This window comes from Triticum aestivum, chromosome 7A, assembly GCF_018294505.1.
Source record: "Triticum aestivum cultivar Chinese Spring chromosome 7A, IWGSC CS RefSeq v2.1, whole genome shotgun sequence".
In the NCBI taxonomy this organism is placed as follows: Eukaryota; Viridiplantae; Streptophyta; class Magnoliopsida; order Poales; family Poaceae; genus Triticum; species Triticum aestivum.
The window spans coordinates 119,446,501-119,465,844 of NC_057812.1; the positions used below are offsets into that span (position 1 = coordinate 119,446,501).

The following is a 19,344-nucleotide window of genomic DNA, read 5'->3' on the forward strand; positions in this document are numbered from 1 at the left end:
CTCCGGCGAGTCAGGGCACTCTGCCTCCTCCACCGCCTCCTCCTCTGGCGAGTCAGGGCACTCCGCCTCCTCCACCGCCTCCTCCTCCGGCGAGTGACGATCAGGGCACTCGACCGGCTCCTTCTCCAGCGCGTGGCGGCACTCCACCTCCTTCTCCGCCTGCGGCGACGCGCCCGAGCAGCCAGCCTCCTCCTTCTCTGCCTTGTCAGCAAGGGCAAAAGAGACCTGCCGCCGCTCCGGCTGCTCCAGTGTGTCGTAGTCCTTCTCCTCTGCCTCGTAAGCAAGTAAAGAAGACAACCACTCCGTCTGCTCGGCCGACGTCTAGCAGTACAGCCAGAGGCGGGAGGACATACAGATTCGGTCCTTCTCTGAAGACTCCAGAGAAGTTACCATACGAGAGGACCCCGGAGGAGAACGCCGAGATCGCGCGAACCGAAGTGGATGACTGGTTTCAAGGGTTGAAAGCAAAGAGACATCCACCTCCGGAGGAGAAGGTAGATCCGGTGAAAGTGAAGCGCACTCTGGCTGCCCTGACAAAACCACCCAAGTCTCCGCCGAAAGGAAACTATGAGCGCATTATTGGAAAGGAATTTGCCAAAGCGGAGCGGTCGGGAAGTACTGTCAGTGATCAAAGGCTGAAAGAACGACCAGCTGGGAAACAAATTGCCCAGCTCGGCGAACAAGCGAAGCAATCGTGCCCCCCGCTCAAGGTGCCTAGCGACAACGTCACTAATGATCCGAGGATGGTGCCCGGTTATAGCAATCTTGTCGATTACCTGCCCGACGATGTACATTATGAACCCATGGAGGTGCAGATACAAAGATACGAGTACAGGAAGCCTCTCGTCAAAGATGAAAGATCTCTATCAACGATGATGCGAAGATTGCATGATTGGTACTTGAAAATCTGCAGAGACTCTGGGGGGAGGAGTACTTTGTATGTGAAAGTTAAAAAGGAGCATGACCTCGTTGGAATTGAACTGTTGCCTGTTCCATTTGAGGAGTTCTTTCAGTTTTTCAATCAATTGGCCCTCGATAAAACAACAGTCACCTGCTACTGTCTGTAAGTAGTACTACTTCTGTCATTAAGTCTCTATATAGCTCAGCTCTTTCATTGCATGTATTTATAATCATCCTCACTATATTATGCAGATTGAAGATTGCCGAATTGAAGAAAAGACAAGTCGGTGATATTGGATTCATTAACACATATCTCATAGATGCAACTCAGGTTAAATTTCATGCGCAGATACCGAGGCCAACTTGCTACGATCGTTGGTAATAAATGAAAACAAAGATATAATACTCTTTCCTTACAACTTCAAGTGAGTGTTACTGTCTTGTGCATATTCGGTTTCCCTTATATATATATTAGTCAAGGTTATAGTAATGTAATTGATGAGTTATGCATGTGTGTGCAGTTACCACTATATTCTCCTAGAGATTAAGCTTGAGCAGGGACTAGTAACTGTCTTAGACTCAAAACGAAAAGATCCCCAGGACTATGCGGACATGACTCAAATGCTCGAGAAGTAAGTTAAATCGATCATTATCCACCATATCAGCAACTTTGTTCATTTTCTGATATATCAAGTAATTGTTCTCTTTGTCTGGCAGGGTTTGGAAAAAATTCTCCAAAAAAGCTCCAGGACTCCCGAAGAAGCTGCAATTTAGACACCCGAAAGTAAGTACTATAGTAGCATGTTCCGCGCATCTCCTATTGATTTGGCATTCTTGCTTATCAGTTTGATTGACCTCTATTTCTTGTAAAGTGGTTGTGGCAGGAAAAAGGGAATGATTTCTGTGGATACTACGTTTGTGAGTCCATCCGCCACACGACCTGTGAGCAGGGCTACACTGACGAACAATATGAAGTACGTAAATAACAACATTCACAATTTTATTTTATTACCATCATTTGTGTTGAGTTTCATTCATTCATATATATATGTATTGACCCCCTTCTTCAAATTAGATGTTTCAGAAGCGGGATGAACTCCTAGCACCAGTTCGCATGCGAGCAATTCAAGAGGAATTGGCGGCATTCTTTCTTGACCACGTGATCGCTGAAGACGGAGAATACTATGTGGACCATGAGTCCGTATGATTATATTTGTAAGAGATAATTATTGTATATATGTAGCCGGTAGTGTCGGATAGATATACGAGAACTTGTTGTTCGACCAATCTCTCGGAGAAGGAGAGGTGGTCGATATCACTTCTCTCTGTATGCATATATGTTCATGACGATCTTCTGTTTCCTTCCTTTGCTTACTAGCTAGCTAGCGTGTCTAGTCCTCTCTATACGTATGTATAGTACGTAGCGTCGACCAAGCACGAACATAAGAGAGGACACTTCTCTCTATTAATTATAGCTAGCTAACACAATATATGAAACACCTAAATTAACCCCCCAAAACCCCCAAAACCCCTTTCAATAAAAACAAAAACCCCAGCCACAGAAATGCTGACGCGTGGATGCCTATTGGTCCCGGTTGGTGCCACCAACCGGGACCAAATAGTCTCCTACCTGGGCTCCGCGCACAGGCCACGTGGAGGCCCATCAATCCCGGTTCTGGATTAAACCGGGACTAAAGGGGCAGGACATTAGTACCGACCCTTTAGTCCCGGTTCAGGAACCGAGACAAAAGGCCCTTACGAACCGGGACAACAGGCCCTTTTTCTACCAGTGTACATAGAACATTGCTACACGTACAACACTCCTTGTACAATTTTTGTACAACAATTCAGCTTAGCCCTCCATTGCAAACAGTCGTACATGAAGGAGCTTTAAATAACTTAGGCTGGTCACAATGGGGAGGAACTTTGCTTATGTGTCACATATTTAATGAAGAGAGAAGTGCTTATGGTAACTAGCTAAGTTACCGGAACATCACACACTCCAAGAAACAATGAGTATATAACCTAATAAATACATTGTTGCATGACACTACATAGATGTTCCTACCCACTGTGGAGGTAGTAACATAGTCTAGGGAAGTGTGTAAGTTACTAGACTATGTTCTTGCCCATTGTGACCAGCCTTAGTACGTGGTTGTGAAAATCCGCTAAGCATTCACTCCTAAATGTCTCCCAGTCCCATGCTCTCGAGGTAGCATCGATTTCTTCTTGCATTGTCGTGTGCTAGCAGTAGGTGTTCGAGAGAAAGCTGACCTCCCACACTCTTGGAAAAACATACACACTATCGGGCCTGCTTGGTAGTATATATATGCAATGATCGCTAACAATGTACTCCCTCTGTAAACTAATATAAGAGTGTTTAGAACATTAAAATAGTGATCTAAACGCTCTTATATTAGTTTACGGAGGGAGTACCTTGTGATTACTAGGATTTGACTTTTATGAGATAGTTTTGCACGGAGGATCTTCAGATCTTGCTACCTTTAATTTGACTTTTGGTCAGCTTGTGGACGAGCCAATCTCTCTCCCTCCCCCCCCTCTCTCTCTGTCAGAGTAATATTTAATTAATTTAACCAGCATTGTGGTTGTGCAGTTGCACGAGCAGAATCTTTAACTGCATTTAATGATTTAGAAAAATGAGAATGTAAAACCCAACCCAAACCATCTATTTCACCAAACCACAATGCTGGTTAGATGGTTTGGGTTGGGTTTGACAACCACAATGCTGGTTAAATTAATATATATGTGAACTTCTCATCTATTTCACCAAACCCAACCCAAACCATTTATCCACTTCTACAAATAAGCATGTAAAACAAATCATCGATTTAGTCTGGATAAACATGATGCAAAAACACTCTACCACAAAAAATATATTAATCATAACATATTTCACCACGTGAAAATGAGAATGTAAAACCCAACCCAAACCATCTATTTCACCACGTGCAGATGCAAAGAGAATGTGTGCATAATATATATGTGTAAAATTTATTGCAACACACTTAATTGAAATTTGGCTGTACAAACATGTAAACAACAAACCATAACATATTTGTTCTTACATCTTTACTTTAACTAACTAAAAATATAGAGAAGAGTCATAATTTAGAAAAATGAGAGGAAAAGACAAAATCCGCTACCTTAAATTATAGACATATCTTGTATGTACTTTTAAATGTTGCAAAAACCATGTGTGTGGGCCAAATGCTACTTCTCTCTTGAATCCAGCTAAAAATCTTATGATTGGTTCATCTATGCTTCAATTAAAGAGCATAAAGTATTGGATTGGTACAGTATATAGGTATTTAACAAAAATAATTGCAAACATATTTAATGATTTCGCATAAGCGGGGTGGGAATCATATGTTTAAATCCTACACTGGTAAATTAGGATTAATGATAAATTTCATCCATTGAGTATTAACGATAAATCTCTCTCTCTCTCTCTCTACATACACACACATGTAGCCTTTAATTAACTACCACGATGGCTGAGCAGTTGCATGGGCATCATCTTCAATTGCATAACCACATGTTTTGATGTCATCTATTTAATCCAACCAAACCAAACCATGTATGAACTTCTAACAAATAAACTAGCAGTACACATCAAATCAACAACTTAGGAAACAACAAAGGCTGCATAGACATGATGCGGAAACACTCTACCACAAAAAATCATGCATACAGAAGGTCCGAAGAATCTTTCATAATAAGAAAGGTTGTAAACTGGCCAACTGAAATGAGCTTTTGATGCAAAGAAAAGGCGTGTAAAATTTCTTGTAGCCTAAATTAAATGTTGGTTGTATAAACTGAAGGAAATATGCCCTAGAGGCAATAATGAAGTTATTATTTATTTCCTTATATCATGATAAATGTTTATTATTCATGCTAGAATTGTATTAACCGGAAACATAATACATGTGTGAATATATAGACAAACAGTATGTCACTAGTATGCCTCTACTTCACTAGCTCGTTGAATCAAAGATGGTTAAGTTTCCTAGCCATAGACATGAATTGTCATTTGATTAACGGGATCACATCATTGGAGAATGATGTGATTGACTTGACCCATTCCGTTAGCATAGCACTTGATCGTTTAGTTTGTTGCTATTGCTTTCTTCATGACTTATACATATTCCTATGACTATGAGATTACGCAACTCCCGTTTACCGGAGGAACACTGTGTGTGCTACCAAACGTCACAACGTAACTGGGTGATTATAAAGGTGCTCTATAGGTGTCTCCGAAGGTACTTGTTGGGTTGGCGTATTTCAAGATTAGGATTTGTCACTCCGATTATCGGAGAGGTATCTCTGGGCCCTCTCGGTAATGCACATCACTTAAGCCTTGCAAGCATTGCAACTAATGAGTTAGTTGCGAGATGATGTATTACAGAACGAGTAAAGAGACTTGCCGGTAACGAGATTGAACTAGGTATTGAGATACCGACGATCGAATCTCGGGCAAGTAACATACCGATGACAAAAGGGAACAACGTATGTTGTTATACGGTCTGACTGATAAAGATCTTCGTAGAATATGTGGGAGCCAATATGAGCATCCAGGTTCCGCTATTGGTTATTGACCGGAGACGTGTCTCGGTCATGTCTACATAGTTCTCGAACCCGTAGGGTCCGCACGCTTAAAGTTTCGATCACAGTTATATTATGAGTTTATGAGTTTTGATGTACCGAAGGAGTTCGGAGTCCCGGATGAGATCGCGGACATGACAAGGAGTCTCGAAATGATCAAGACGTAAAGATCGATATATTGGATGACTATATTCGGACATCGGAAAGGTTCCGAGTGATTCGGGTATTTTTTGGAGTACCGGAGAGTTACGGGAATACGTATTGGGCCATACGGGAAAGAAGGAAAAGGGCCTCAAGGGTGGCCGCACCCCTCCCCTTGGTTTGGTCCGAATTGGACTAGGGAAGGGGGGGCTCCCCCTTCCTTCCTTCTCCTTTTCCCTTCCTCTTTTCCTATTCCATATGGGAGGTGGAATGCTACTAGGACTAGGGAGTCCTAGTAGGACTCCACACTTGGCGCGCCCCCTCCTAGGGCTGGCCTCCTCCTCCCTTGCTCCTTTATATACGGGGGCAGGGGCACCCCAGAGACACAACAATTGATCTGTTTGATCTCTTAGCCGTGTGCGGTGCCCCCCTCCACCATAGTCCTCGATAATATTGTAGCGGTGCTTAGGCGAAGCCCTGCGTCGGTAGAACATCAACATCGTCACCACGCCGTCGTGCTGACGAAACTCTCCCTCAACACTCGGCTGGATCGGAGTTCGAGGGACGTTATCGGGCTGAATGTGTGCTGAACTCGGAGGTGTTGTGCATTCGGTACTTGATCGGTCGGATCGTGAAGATGTACGACTACATCAACCGCGTTGTGATAACGCTTCCGCTTTCGGTCTACGAGGGTACGTGGACAACACTCTCCCCTCTCATTGTTATGCATCACCATGATCTTGAATGTGCGTAGGAATTTTTTAAAATTACTACGTTCCCCAACATAAACATGTTAACAATAAGTCATAATGTATTTATTATACTTTAGCTAATTAAAAATATATTGACAAATGCATAATTTAGAAATGAGAGGAAAAGAGAAAAGCCATTGCCTTAAATTTATAGACATATTTTTGTAGGTACTTTCAAATGTTATAGAAAAACATGTATGTGGGCTAAATGTCACTTCTCTCTTGAAACCACCCGAAAATTTAAGATTGGTTCATCTATCTTTCAAAATTAAAGGGCATCAAGTATTGGATCGATGCAGTCTACAAGTATTTAACTAAAAAAAGGTCACACACATATTTCAGGATTTTGGATAAGCGAGATGGGAGCCATATCTATACTTACTACTAGTAGAGTGCCCGTGCGTTGCCACGGACTCTTGAAATAGTTTGCAAGATTTACATGTTAAATTTCACACATACAAACAATATAACACAAACACAATTATTGAATAATTGAAGTCCAATTTTGCAATGTAAATTGATAACAAAAAGAAAGATTAACGACATGTACATGTAACAAACTGAGCGATGTTCGACCTTAACATCTATTACAAAACTATCAATATCTAGATGATGCGTTTAAAAAATTCTTTCACAATATCAGGAAAGTTGCCTTTAGCTTCATTCCCACGATGTTTTAACAAGTATAATAAAAATTGTTTCCTCAACTCATACCCATCTTGCACAAACATTATATGTAGTTGGTATGAAAATTTCACGCCGAAGGTCTTAAAACATGTAACGGATAATAGTCACCCCGCACATCGGCTTACCAATTCTTTACCGTTCCACCAGAGCATAAAATTAAAAACAAAATAGCTAGACACATTCCTGCAATTTTTTAAATTGATAATATAAAGAATATGGTGATAACAAAAATAAATGTTTTTATTATGAATTCATTACCCATCTATACTCGTTGAAATACCAAACGGAAATAAATGTTGCATTTAGATATACCAGAATTTCAACCAGGCAGCTTTATTTCGAGTGCTTCTTTGAAATCTCTTGCAGAACTTTTTAATTTCAGTGCATGCCTTAAATTTTTATCCTCTAACGATCATGATGTTTGAATAGGTTCCATAATATATAGACGACGTACCTCTTTGTCGATGACGTATAAAATGTATCGGCCGATGGATGCATAGGGAAAATAAATCTACAAGTGGAGCTATTAGAAACAACAATAAACCATGATAACAATAGACAAAATACTTTACTTATCATGTTGCACGATGAGATGTCGTTGTCTATCCCAGGCCAGCTATCAAATAATGTTGCCAACGTTTGGATAGTTTCCTTGTCGCAAAACTTCTAACCTCGTGTTGACTCTAGCATAATGGACCTTGTGTCCCCCTCGCAACCGATTCTCTCACCGCAACCACCCCTCTCACTCATTCTCTCTGCCACGGCGTTGCTGCCACCATATCTCCCGATCGTGGCATGTCGCTGCCACCTTCCCATCCACGCTCACCATCCCCTCCCCTCCATCAATCGCTATGTCGCCCATCCCCTCCCCGGTTATATGTTTTGGTTAGATCTGATGAGCTGCGGTGAGCACATATATGTCACGGTGAGTAGCCGGATTCAGCGACGACATCAATATGGCCATCCCATGGCGATTTCTGGTGCCATGGGCTTCATACTATACGATTTCTACCTCGGGCAATCTGTGTCATCGACCTGGCCCTCCCAGGTCGATTTTCGGTGCCGAGGGTGATCTTCGGGTAAATTGGTGTCTTGTGCAACCACGTTCTTGGCTCCTTGCCCCCGCTAGACGTTAACTGGATGGTCTTCCCCTGAGTCCATCGCAAGTTAATTGCCCATCCGTTGCTACAGAGCATACATATTTTTGTAGTTTAATATAAACCTTTAGGACACTCGTGCAAATAGGGTGGTGTTATCGATAATTCTTTGACCATTAAATAACTCTTCATCTTCTTTTCTTTTTCTTATTTCATCCACTATTTTCGTCTCTCCACCATCTATCCAAACTTGCCACCTCTGGCAGTTGTGCATGATGCAGTCAGCTCAAATTTCCTCTTACACCCCAATCACACACACATCAAAATTCAAACCCATCGGTCTGTGGTAGTGAACCCCTGGAGATAGCTAGACCTTCAACTTGTTATAGCTCATGTTGACTGATAATCACATATAAGTGCCTCACCTTGATACTTGATACCACAATAGTTATGGTAGAAACTGGTTGTGCCATCCTAAACGGGTCAAGACAATACAACTGAAAAGAATTTCACACATGACATCTGCATAACAAGATGTCCATACATCCATCCATTTCATCGATCAAAAGTAGTTTTGTAATCACTCATTTCATTTGTCAAGATAGGAGAACATATACCTACAAGCATGCACAACAATTTCATTGATACAAAAAGATTCCTAATCCTATATAGGTACATTATTCCCTGGGTGTTCATCACATTTCATTTCTCAGGACAAACCACTTGATAAAGTCTGAAACCAAATACCTTCCCGAGGAACAAGACAGATAGTAGAATAGGGAAGATGGACTCCATGGCCTCGATCGGGTGCGTTAAGGAGACCAAACTCACGCTGGTGATGACATTGCCCATCAGGTGTATTAAGGGCAAAGGCAGGATCTTTCTGTATTGCACAAAAGTGTAATTCATTCATTACAAATTTGCATTACTTTAGAATGTCACATGAATCATGAATGTGTTACCGAAAAGGAAATATTTAAATCCCAACACTATCAGGTAAATTTTAAAAAGGGACAATTTTTCAGTCACTCATGTGAGGCCTTATCCCATTGTAGAAGCTAAAGCTTGTTTGAAAAAGGTAACCATGGACAAATATATGTAAGAAACAAAATTCATGCCAAGTTATTAAGATAAGCATCGACAGGAGGTTGGGACCTTTTTTATTTTGTTCCTAGGGGGCTCCCAGTTTTCTGTCGCGGCAGCCTGCAACCATGAACCATGTTAGCACGAAACATTCCGTCATGCTGAGTTAATGTAACAAGAGCACAACTGAAGCAAAGAAGATCAAAAGATGAAAAAATAGATCAGCATTATAGACAAAAAATTCCAGATGAATGAATAAAACAACTCTTTCTCCTAAATCTAACATAGCAGAGTATGCATGTCTAGCTACTAAAATTACTACACATGTAATGTACTCCCTCCGTTCCAAAATATAAGTCTTTTTAGAGATTCCACTACGGACTACATACGGAGCAAAATGAGTGAATGTACACTCTAAAGTATGTCTATATACATCCTATGTAGTTCGTAGTGGAATCTCTAAAAAGACTTATATTTAGGAACGGAGGGAGTAGTTTGTTTAAGATCCAATAAGCTCATAACCATGTTTAACACAATTTCTTTCAAACCCAACAAGGATTAAGGTTGTAATACTAAGAGAAAACGCCCAAAAAGCTACTCCCTCCGTTCCTAAATATTTGTCTTTCTAGATATTTCAACAAGTGACTACATACGGAGCGAAATGAGTGAATCTACACTCTAAAATATGTCTATATACATCCGTATGTGATAGTCCATTTGAGATCTCTAGAAAGACAAATATTTAGGAACAGAGGGAGTACATGATTTTCCTGATTGACATACTGTATAGAGTTCTTTCAAGGTCTTTCATAAATGATTATGTTTAGTACAAAACCAACATAAGGAAAACTGACATTGTTCTATCCTTACCAATTGCCGCATTAATTAGTAAGAAAACTGAAACTTCTTTTGGCATCCCCAACAAAGTTGCTTTGCTCAAAGAACGAATTATCTGGTCCTAATTCTTTTGTCATCCAGAAGGAGGTTGCTCTGCTCACAAAAACAAACAAGAAGAAATGACCTTGTAAGAGTGCATGATAAAAAAAGTTGTGACATTAGAACATTGTCAATGACACATATAGGAGCAAGCTATATCACAAATTATTCTCATGAGCTAGTTAAGTTACCAACAATCATTTATTATTAACCTCAAGCACTACTTTAATTCAAAGAACGTAAAAGTGAGGAAAATCTGAACAAACATAACCATTTGGATTTTGGACACTGCTGAGATCAATATACAGATAGCTTGATGTTTTAAAAAGCCTATCAATGCTTTTGGAATAGTTATGGTCAGAATGGGCCATTTGTTTTGAGATTTGACCAATACGCAGTATATTCTCATATGGCAACCTGTACATGAACACCAACCTGCTGAGATCAATTTTTTTGCGAAACGTACTTGCTGAATAATATATAGCCTGTAATTGAAATATTGTATCTCGGTCTTTTGTCAGCAACATCTAAGATTTCGTAAGCTTTGACAGTAAAAGACCAACAAGTGCAAGAATTGGAACATGGAAGAAGCTTACGTGGGCACGATGCCATCGGGTTGTATGCCAATATCGTGGTTGTAGAGCTCCCTCTATCTCCCTTGCCAAGCTCTCCCTCCGACCAGCAGTAGAACAACTGCTCATGCTGCTTTTGAACACTCCTTCCACGCTGCCGCAGATCAGTTGGCGGTGCAGGCCAACTCTCGCTTGTATCATCACGTTGAACACAATATGCGCCTATGTTTACTTTCCTTGTGGGTGCTAATATAGAGGCGCTAGGATATCCATCCTGCTCGATTGTCGGTTGAGCCATCGATTCCCGGCATAGGGGGTGCATTGACACGAGAAATAGCACCGAGTGCCTAGGTATCTCTTGCCGTGTTGGATGGATCGCTGCTACGCCGGCAAATTATATTAGCATCAGGTACCGTCTGCGTTGAAACAGATCTGCGCTTGGGTGTTTCTTTTTACTGTATTTTACAAAAAAAAATAGTTCTCTTAAGCGCGTGTATAAGAGTCTTGCATTGAAGATGTCCTAAAAAGCGCATGTCTTCCAGTTTGGTGATTGCAGAGAGTATAAGACATTCAAAAGGAGTCGAAGGAGCATAAATGAATAATGTAGGTGCAAGAACAGAAACAGGTATACATTTTTTATATGCATTATAAACTCAATAGAGGAAGAGAAGTGCAGAAACATCCTCTTATGCTTTTGCCAGTTGGACCTTTCTTGCCTATCGAGAAAACAAGATAACACTTGGTTCAAAAATCAAGAGAAATGACCGTCCAGAGTTACTTGACACTGAAATGGATGTATCTAGACGTGCATTTCAGCATCAAGTAATTCTGGACGGAGGGAGTATATGATTATTTTAGTTCTCAAGAAATAATTGGACTAAAAGGAGAAAATAGAGGAATATAAAAGGTATGAGACTTGGAAAGGATGTCTAGAAACTAATTGGAGGCACATTGTTATCAACACGTATGAAAGAACACTCTTCAAGTTACAAAAGGAACTTCCTTTGATGTCCCAAGCTAATTTAGTCTCGACTGTATGCATTGTTATTATCTTATAGTACAAAATAAAATAAAAACTAATAATACCTCCAGATGTTTATACTACATGGAAGATAATTATTAGAGAAAAATGACTAATAAAGCATGACTGAAGTTTAAAATTTGCATCCCTAAAAAGTAATCATTGTACCAAAGGATTTGATCTGTGAGCATTTTCCTTTTTCCCAAGCAACAACATTTAACTTTTCAGGAGAAGGGTATATACAATATTTACTAAACTGAATGCTTTCCACCTGTTTCTAAAAGGAATGGATCCTTCATCTAGTCCTTTGCTATCTTCTACAAATTCTTTAAAGAGTACACCTAAACTGCGGCAAATAATGCAATGCCTAGAGGTAAATCTATCAATTTTGGCACATACGTACTTGCATGGTGTTCTCCTCCTCTATCAACATTTGTCCGTCCAATTTGTGCCTACATGAACAATCGACTTCAGTTAAGAACATTGTACAAAAGTAGGCACATTAGTATATTGGAAGTGGTAAGGAATAAACACTAAAACATAGTTCCTGATATCAGCTATTAAAGCAGGAGCATAATTTTCACACCAAGTAAGTCCCTGCAATAAACACACATCAAAAGATGAGAGAACTTTCAGGGACATGAAACAAAATAAATCTGAATGAATCCATTTATATGATTTATATGTAAGAACAATGTGTGGCTGCTGTATTAGAAGATGTCCTTTGAAAGATTTATTCATAGGAAGGCAGCAGGATTTGTATTGATCCTTATATATTGTCCAAATTTCTATATTGGATCGAACCCAACAGAAATTGCACACATTTAGCTTGTAGTGCAGATTTACAGAAATTAACTGTGAGCGACATTCTCTAATAATTAATCGTACATTCTGATTTCCAACTAACCCATGATCACAGAAGCAGAAGCAAACAACTCATTTCCTTCACAATAGCAAGCCAATTTGATCACAGAAGGCAATCGTTAACTGACTTATCCATGTGTGTGTATATTAAAGTTTACAACACAATATCTATTCAGCAGCAGAACTTTGATTTTATTTTCTTATATGTGCAAAGTTGAACCGCTAGTGGCCTCACCTCTGAGCCTATGCCCCACCTTTGAAAGCATGTATCCTGCAATCAAATGAGAGAGGGATTGACAAAGGGGAATTGAAAGTGAACAAAAAGAAAAGCAAATTCTTGAAGTGAACTCTTTCCCAGAACTGAGAAAGGAGAACCATAGATGATTCTTCTATGACCCATTTCTTTTCTCCTTTGATTTCCCAAATCCACACGAACAACTTTCTAGAACACACACCAGTAGTGTGAAGGTTTACCACACAAACAGAACTACTACCATAACACATGCATCATGAAGAAAAGCCAATGCATTTCAATAGGGATGCTTAGTTATAACATGTTAAGAGCAGAGATAGATACATATTAACTGCATTGCAGAGATGAACTGGACCAAACAGAGAGCAAGTTGAGACGAAGTATTCCAAAGAGATGGCTCTCTAGGTTGCCGAAGGGCATGTACTCGTACAATAGCAGGCGCTTGTCCCCCTGCGCGCAGAAGCCGACCAGGCTGACGAAGTTAGGCTGGCTGAGCACCGTCAGCATCAGCACCTCCACCAGGAACTCCTTCCTCCCCTGCACGCTCTCCGGAGCCTGCTGCTTCATTGCCGCCATCTGTGCATCGGAAGCGCCTTGTGAGAAGAAGAAAAATAATCATATTTGTGATGATGATATAATACATATATCATGTATAGTCCAGACTCCAGACCAAAGAATGATCAGAAAATCAACATGGTAGTTGGATTTGTGAAACATCTGCGACAGAAGAGATTAACAATAGACTCCAGAACCACATCATTCCCGAGGAATTAAGATCCATCCGGAAATTTTAATGAAATGGTCAAATTGAATCACAACGGATGGTATAAATTTGATTGTGTCCCTGACTCCCTGTCATAATTCCGAATCCTACACAATGTGAAAAAAGAAAAGACAGATTTGTTAATACAACATTAGGCAGATTTGTTAATACAACATAGTGATATTACATGCACTGACAGGATCGGTATGTGGTATCTTGTTTGCTCCCGGAGAGTGTGATGCCCTTCCTCCTAATCTTATTTGAGCGCTGGATCTAAAGAGGCATCAGCATTATGATATGAACTATGATAGTAGGAATATAATATGAACTAATCTAATGGAGAGTTTGATGTCCGTTCTTCTAATCCGCGCTGCACTGCTCCCTCCCTGTGCTAATCTAACTATAGACAAATCACCAAAAAATGGATTGGGCACCCACCTTCTGTCGGGCTGCTGCTGCTCCACCGACATGGAGGCTCTGCGGCGAATCCCCCGGCCGGATCTGGCCACATCAAACACCGGAGTGGCAAGACCTGGCCCTCTCTCCGTCAGATCGGGTAGGGGAGGGGAGCTCGTGGCCTTGCACGAAGGGAGGAGATCGGGTAGGGGAGGGGAGTTCCTAGCCTTGGGCGAAGGGAGGAGGGAGGCCGATACCCATCGCTGCCCCGCTGTACATGGCTGCTGGGGGAGGGGGAGGTGGCGGCCGACTGGGGAGGGAGGTCATGGTGTCCGGTGGCCAGCTCATCTCGGATCTCGGCGGCGGCGGCTCCTCTCGGATCTCGATGGCGGCGTAGGACTCCACTATGGCGGCTGGGCGTGGTTCTCGTACTCGTAGCTCTGCTTAACCTTCGTAGGTCTTTTTTCGTTGGTTAACCTTCGCAGGTCTATTTTTTGGTACGTGGATGGGTGTGGGTTGAGGCCTCAAGAGGAGGTTTTTTCGGTTTCTGGTGGATAAGTCAGAGGTGGGAGGAGGTACCAAAAAAATCAGGAGAGGTGGGACTAAAGAAAACCTGGAAGCGAGACTACCAACTGCTCCATTAGGAGTAGAGATTCGCAGGTCTATTTTTTTGGTACATGGATGGGTGTGGGTTGAGGCCTCAGGAGGAGGTTTTTACGGTTTCTGGTGGATAAGTCAGAGGTGGGAGGAGATACCAAAAAAATCAGGAGAGGTGGGACTAAAGAAAACCTGGAAGCGAGACTATCAACTGCTCCATTAAAATTATAGGAGTAGAGATTAAACAAGCAAACATATTAGGGACGGACGAAAACTCTGCCAACGAAACGTCCCCCGCCTCGCGTCAGCCCAATACATCACTTCCCTTACCTAAAAAACATCCCTTCCCGAAGGAAAATACAATCCGAACGCGCAGGACCCATGGTTAGCGATGGAAGTTAGGGTTAGAGCACCGCCGCACTGCCCCATACCTTCGTCCGCCATCCGTCCTGCTCCCCTTCCCACCATCGCTCTGCCGTCGCCCCCATGTTCCACCCGATGCGCCGGCACGACGCGCCCGCGGGCCGGTCTTGCCTTGCCGTCCACCCACACATCTCCTCCCTCGGATTCTGGCGAGCTGCGGCGGCAGCCACAGTGAACTGCCATGGGTGCAGCCAATCCGAGCTCCAGTTTGGGCAGGTCAACCGTGTCTCAATGGTGGCGCGGGCCAACCTGGTGGCGCCGGACGCTGCCAGTCTCGGCCGTCGCGCGATTGTGCGGATGACGCTCAGCATGTCCCTGTAAGCGCCGGCTACTGCTGCTCCCCGCCCCAATGTAATTATCCAATGCTCGAAAACTATTTTTTTGTTCAGACCGATCTGCTCTTCAATTCTCGCTGGTTTGTGGTTTTCAGACCCCAACCAATCACGGTTAGTGCTAATGGAGAAGAACCTGTTGTTCCTGGAGGCATGGCAGGCACTCCACCACGCTACCACCATTAGTCTCATCCATGACGAGCTGGTGAACACGTGAGACATGACATGTCTGATTCCAGTTGTGCAAAGTCTGCTTGTATTGCTATCCGTCCTGCCCCTAGCAGGCTAGTAATATAATTTGTCTGCTGCCTCAACGGCTCACACTTCTGCAAGTCATTACAGGCCACCTATTAGTATTGTAGAAAGTACAACTGAATTTAATAATTGGATCAAAATCAAATGCAGCTGTCATGTACCGCCTTTGTTTGAATCTGAAATTCTATTAGAAACATGATGGTGTCGTGTTTTTGCAGTTCTTATGCCGTCTAACGAATTTTCTTTTCCCACATTTTATTTCAGATGCTGCAACCTTGGTCTATCCTTCACTCGATTCTTGAAACTGTTTGCGTTTTCTGAAGTAAGTCTGGCACACGAGGTGCCCTCATGGGTGTAGATTTATCCATTGGCTACCCATTGGAACATCACTTGCAGGACTCTCTATTTTAAACGCAAAATTGATGTACTACTTTTTTTCTTAATTGTATTCAGTAAGGATTACTTTATTCATACATTGTTGGCATAAAATTGATGCTCAGTCTTGTGGCAGACTTCCTGTATTAGGAGACACTTTCCCCAGATCCAATTCGTCGATGGAGTTAGAACAATTCCGTACAACAGATTCTTGGGTAATTTATGTTCTAATCATGTTATTATTATTGCAAAACCAAATACGGATGCTTAATCTGAGCTATCTCTCACCCCATTTCCTCTAGGTCTCTGCCAATTATTGTTATTCTTTTGAGGTGAATGCAGCTGTTGGTCATGCTTTAACCACACGTCAATTGCAGGAGTGCGACAGCGCCATCCTGTTCCACAAACCATGTGAAGAATGATGGGTGGTGTAATCCCATCCTAGCTAGAGTGCTAGACAGATTTAATAAACTCTTTCGAGCTCATCTTTTGGCCTGAAACACAACTAAACTGCCCCAGTAGTGAGCAATCATTAATAAAACGGAGTTCATTTGATCCATCTGATAAAAATAACTATTGGGGAATAAGAATGAAAAGTAATCACGTGTTGTTTTCTGCAGTGGAATTCAGGTATACCCTCTCCTCTATTTATTTGACTGTTGTTAGATTGGTTCATCTTGGTCTGACGTGTTAACGGAGTTATTTCATTCCTCACATGACCCCTTTCAATTGGATCAGTTCTCCTTGTTTGGTTACTCTATATTCCCTACATAGATCTTTATTATGTTCATCGAGACTTTAGAGTAAGACTTTTATTTTGTTCATATTACCTTCAAGGTAACATGGTACCTACAACACAGGGGGACTAATGGCAATCAGTTCTAATTTCTAAATCTAATTAAGTGTAAGCTTCTCTGTTGTCTGTACTACAGCCGTGATGATCACAATCTTACTTTTTTTGTTAGTGCTTCCATTACTTTCTATTGAAAAATGCTCAATGGGCTAGGGAGTGGACCCTTTTAGTAAGTTATATGTATAACCAGAGATTACTTGATTTTCTCATCGTTATCTGGTTAGTTATCCCTCACAAAATCAAGTGATAATATATGCAGTATGTATAAGACTAGGAGTATTGGATGGTTGTGATTCGGGAGTTTGTATTTTGAACGAAGTTTGTAGTACGTATAGGGTGATAGATAGGTTGGGTAGGAACTTATGCTCTAATTTACTATGGTTGTACGTAGTTAAATTAATTTTTGGTCGAATCGTGTCTTTCACACTGATCTTAATATACTGGATAAATTATACAATAAAGTGGTTTGTGATTTTTTGGTTTTACAGTATCCATCGTAATACATAACTTATTATTCGCACTTCAACTTCCCGTGTACTATTAATCCAAATCAATTTGAAAATCCTATAAACTTCTATATGTTCTATATTCTTTTCAAACATGAGCATTGCTGCTTAATAAATTGATTTACATTAATTTCTTAAAAGGGGACCGCACACATGTCCTGGTGCTAAAAGTTTTTAGAAAGGGTTTATGTAATTTTGGTAGTATAAAAGTAACCCAAGATCTTTAGTATTATCCAGAGCTAGGATATGTAAATGTATAAACACATGGTAGAAGGTCAGTCAATTCGCAGGGTCTAACCTTGTAGTGCTGCTATTTGTCCCAACCATCTAATACTCATAACTAACTTCATTTCCTCCATTGTTAGGCTAAAATCTGGAGCCGCAAACGGAGCATTACTAACCATCAGTTCACAGAAACGCAATCTGACCTGAAGGTACAGAGTAGTCAAGGATGATATACGGATATGCCATGACCATTTGATAAGAAGAAAGCAGAATATCTAAAGAAGGAATACATACCCCGCTAGCAAGAGAAAGTTGTGGCGGCCCGTGAGAATATCGATGGACCTCAAAACCCCACAACTTTATTTCTCCATATATATTTTGCCTTCTAAAGAGTAGTTATTGCCAATTGATTGTCAATAGAATGTCTAGATGCATGAGTATTTGACATCTGCGTTTGTTCTGATCTATAGAAGCACTGGAAATAATACTTTATCATTCAGTCAGAAATAACTAAATTTTCATGAAATCTCATATCTTCAGTAATTTGCTCGCAGGAGAGCGATGACTGTGGCAACAAGCTCACTAGGGATGGAGAGCACTGCATAGAGTAGGGAGGGAACGTGAATGGAATTGGGCATTGGTATAGTGAGTGTCAGTTTCGGTCAGGCTCCACCATGTGTGGTGTTTCAGCTCAAACACCATAAAGCTATTTAATTATTCATGTTTATTTATCTTTCTTCTGATCAAATTAAAATGTCTAATCAAAATTTTGTAATCACATAGGTGGATTATATTGGGGTTTATGGATAGGAATATTTCATTTGACTATTTTGAGCCTGTATATTTCACTTAGAATTTCCACCATTGTTCTTTGTGGACTAATTCTGATTAATACTTGGCAAAAGCATATTAGACTATTATTTTACAATTAATTCTGATTACTATATTTTCCGTAATTTGGAGTACTACCTATTTGGCAGTAATACAGGACACACTTCAGTCCAAAATTATTTACAATTTTAGTGGACTCGGAATTGAATGATGATATGGTGAGAAGTAGAAATATGAAAGTGATGAGCACAACAGTGAACACTTATATCGTGTGATTTTGGACAGCCATCCTAGAAGAGGTCACAAGACCAAACTCATCTTGTAACGCGAACTCCTAATACCATCAGTGGTGACCTGTCATCAAACAGATAAATGCCGGCTTAGGGCCTGTTCGGATCCACCCCACTCCACAACTCTGCTCTGGGAGCCGGCAGAGCCGGCCCGAACATTGCAACTCCCTGGAGTCGACAGAGCGGAGCAGAGCGATCTGCAGATGGAAATCGCAGAGCTCGGAATGAGCTGCTCCGTAGATCCTGGAAATGAAGGAGTTCGTCAAATTTATAGCACACTGCCACCAGGGGCGAATCTACTAGGGGGGCTTCAACAGGCTTGAGCCCCCCCTCCAGCACTGCAAGAATTTTTTTTACTACTAGTTTCATGGCCCAATTCAGCCACTTGCAAGCCCAACCCAACAGGCTTTGAGCCCACCCTCCAGTTTCTGTCTAGATTCACCACTGACTGCCACCGATAGGTGGCGTACCCATTTGTTCACGTTATGTCTCGCCTGGAGGAGTCGGAGAGTAGGATTTTATGAAGCCGGTGGATTACCGAACAGGCTCTTAATAGATGAACTTTACTA

At 41.4% G+C, this 19,344-nt stretch overlaps 1 protein-coding gene and 1 long non-coding RNA gene across 7 annotated transcripts; both read right to left on the bottom strand.

Annotated features, from left to right (window-relative positions):
• Positions 1 to 8,758: 8,758 nt before the first annotated feature.
• Positions 8,759 to 10,671, bottom strand: LOC123153040 (uncharacterized). The gene is made up of 3 exons (XR_006476359.1): positions 10,154 to 10,671; positions 9,356 to 9,403; positions 8,759 to 9,083 (listed from the first exon to the last, which is right to left on the bottom strand). It is a non-coding gene; the product is annotated as an uncharacterized lncRNA (long non-coding RNA).
• A 163-nt stretch (positions 10,672 to 10,834) lies between these two features.
• LOC123150301 (probable serine/threonine-protein kinase PBL7) lies at positions 10,835 to 14,578 on the bottom strand. 6 transcript variants are annotated; one of them, XR_006475043.1, is made up of 6 exons: positions 14,131 to 14,578; positions 13,890 to 13,965; positions 13,600 to 13,799; positions 13,254 to 13,505; positions 12,216 to 12,264; positions 10,943 to 11,246 (listed from the first exon to the last, which is right to left on the bottom strand). XR_006475043.1 is itself a non-coding variant. In XM_044570156.1 (4 exons), exons 2-4 carry the CDS (start codon positions 13,503 to 13,505, stop codon positions 11,038 to 11,040), a joined length of 327 nt encoding a protein of 108 aa, XP_044426091.1. In that variant the 5' UTR covers positions 14,131 to 14,578; the 3' UTR covers positions 10,835 to 11,037. The 6 variants fall into 6 exon arrangements, 4 of the variants coding, with proteins under 4 accessions (XP_044426091.1, XP_044426089.1, XP_044426090.1 ...); XR_006475042.1 differs by having other exon boundaries at positions 10,945 to 11,246; positions 13,360 to 13,505; XM_044570156.1 differs by lacking the exons at positions 13,600 to 13,799; positions 13,890 to 13,965 and having other exon boundaries at positions 10,835 to 11,169; positions 13,360 to 13,505.
• Positions 14,579 to 19,344: the final 4,766 nt, after the last annotated feature.

Bases quoted from the DNA above. Each gene is read 5' to 3' on its own strand.
- LOC123150301 (XM_044570154.1), bottom strand. From the start codon at position 14,203: ATGTGGCCAGATCCGGCCGGGGGATTCGCCGCAGAGCCTCCATGTCGG. The intron at 13,523-14,130 runs GTGGGTGCCCAA...TCTTCTCACAAG, and splicing joins CAGCAGCAGCCCGACAGAAG to GCGCTTCCGATGCACAGATG. The intron at 11,170-12,215 runs GTACGTATGTGC...CCGGCGTAGCAG, and splicing joins AGGAGGAGAACACCATGCAA to CGATCCATCCAACACGGCAA.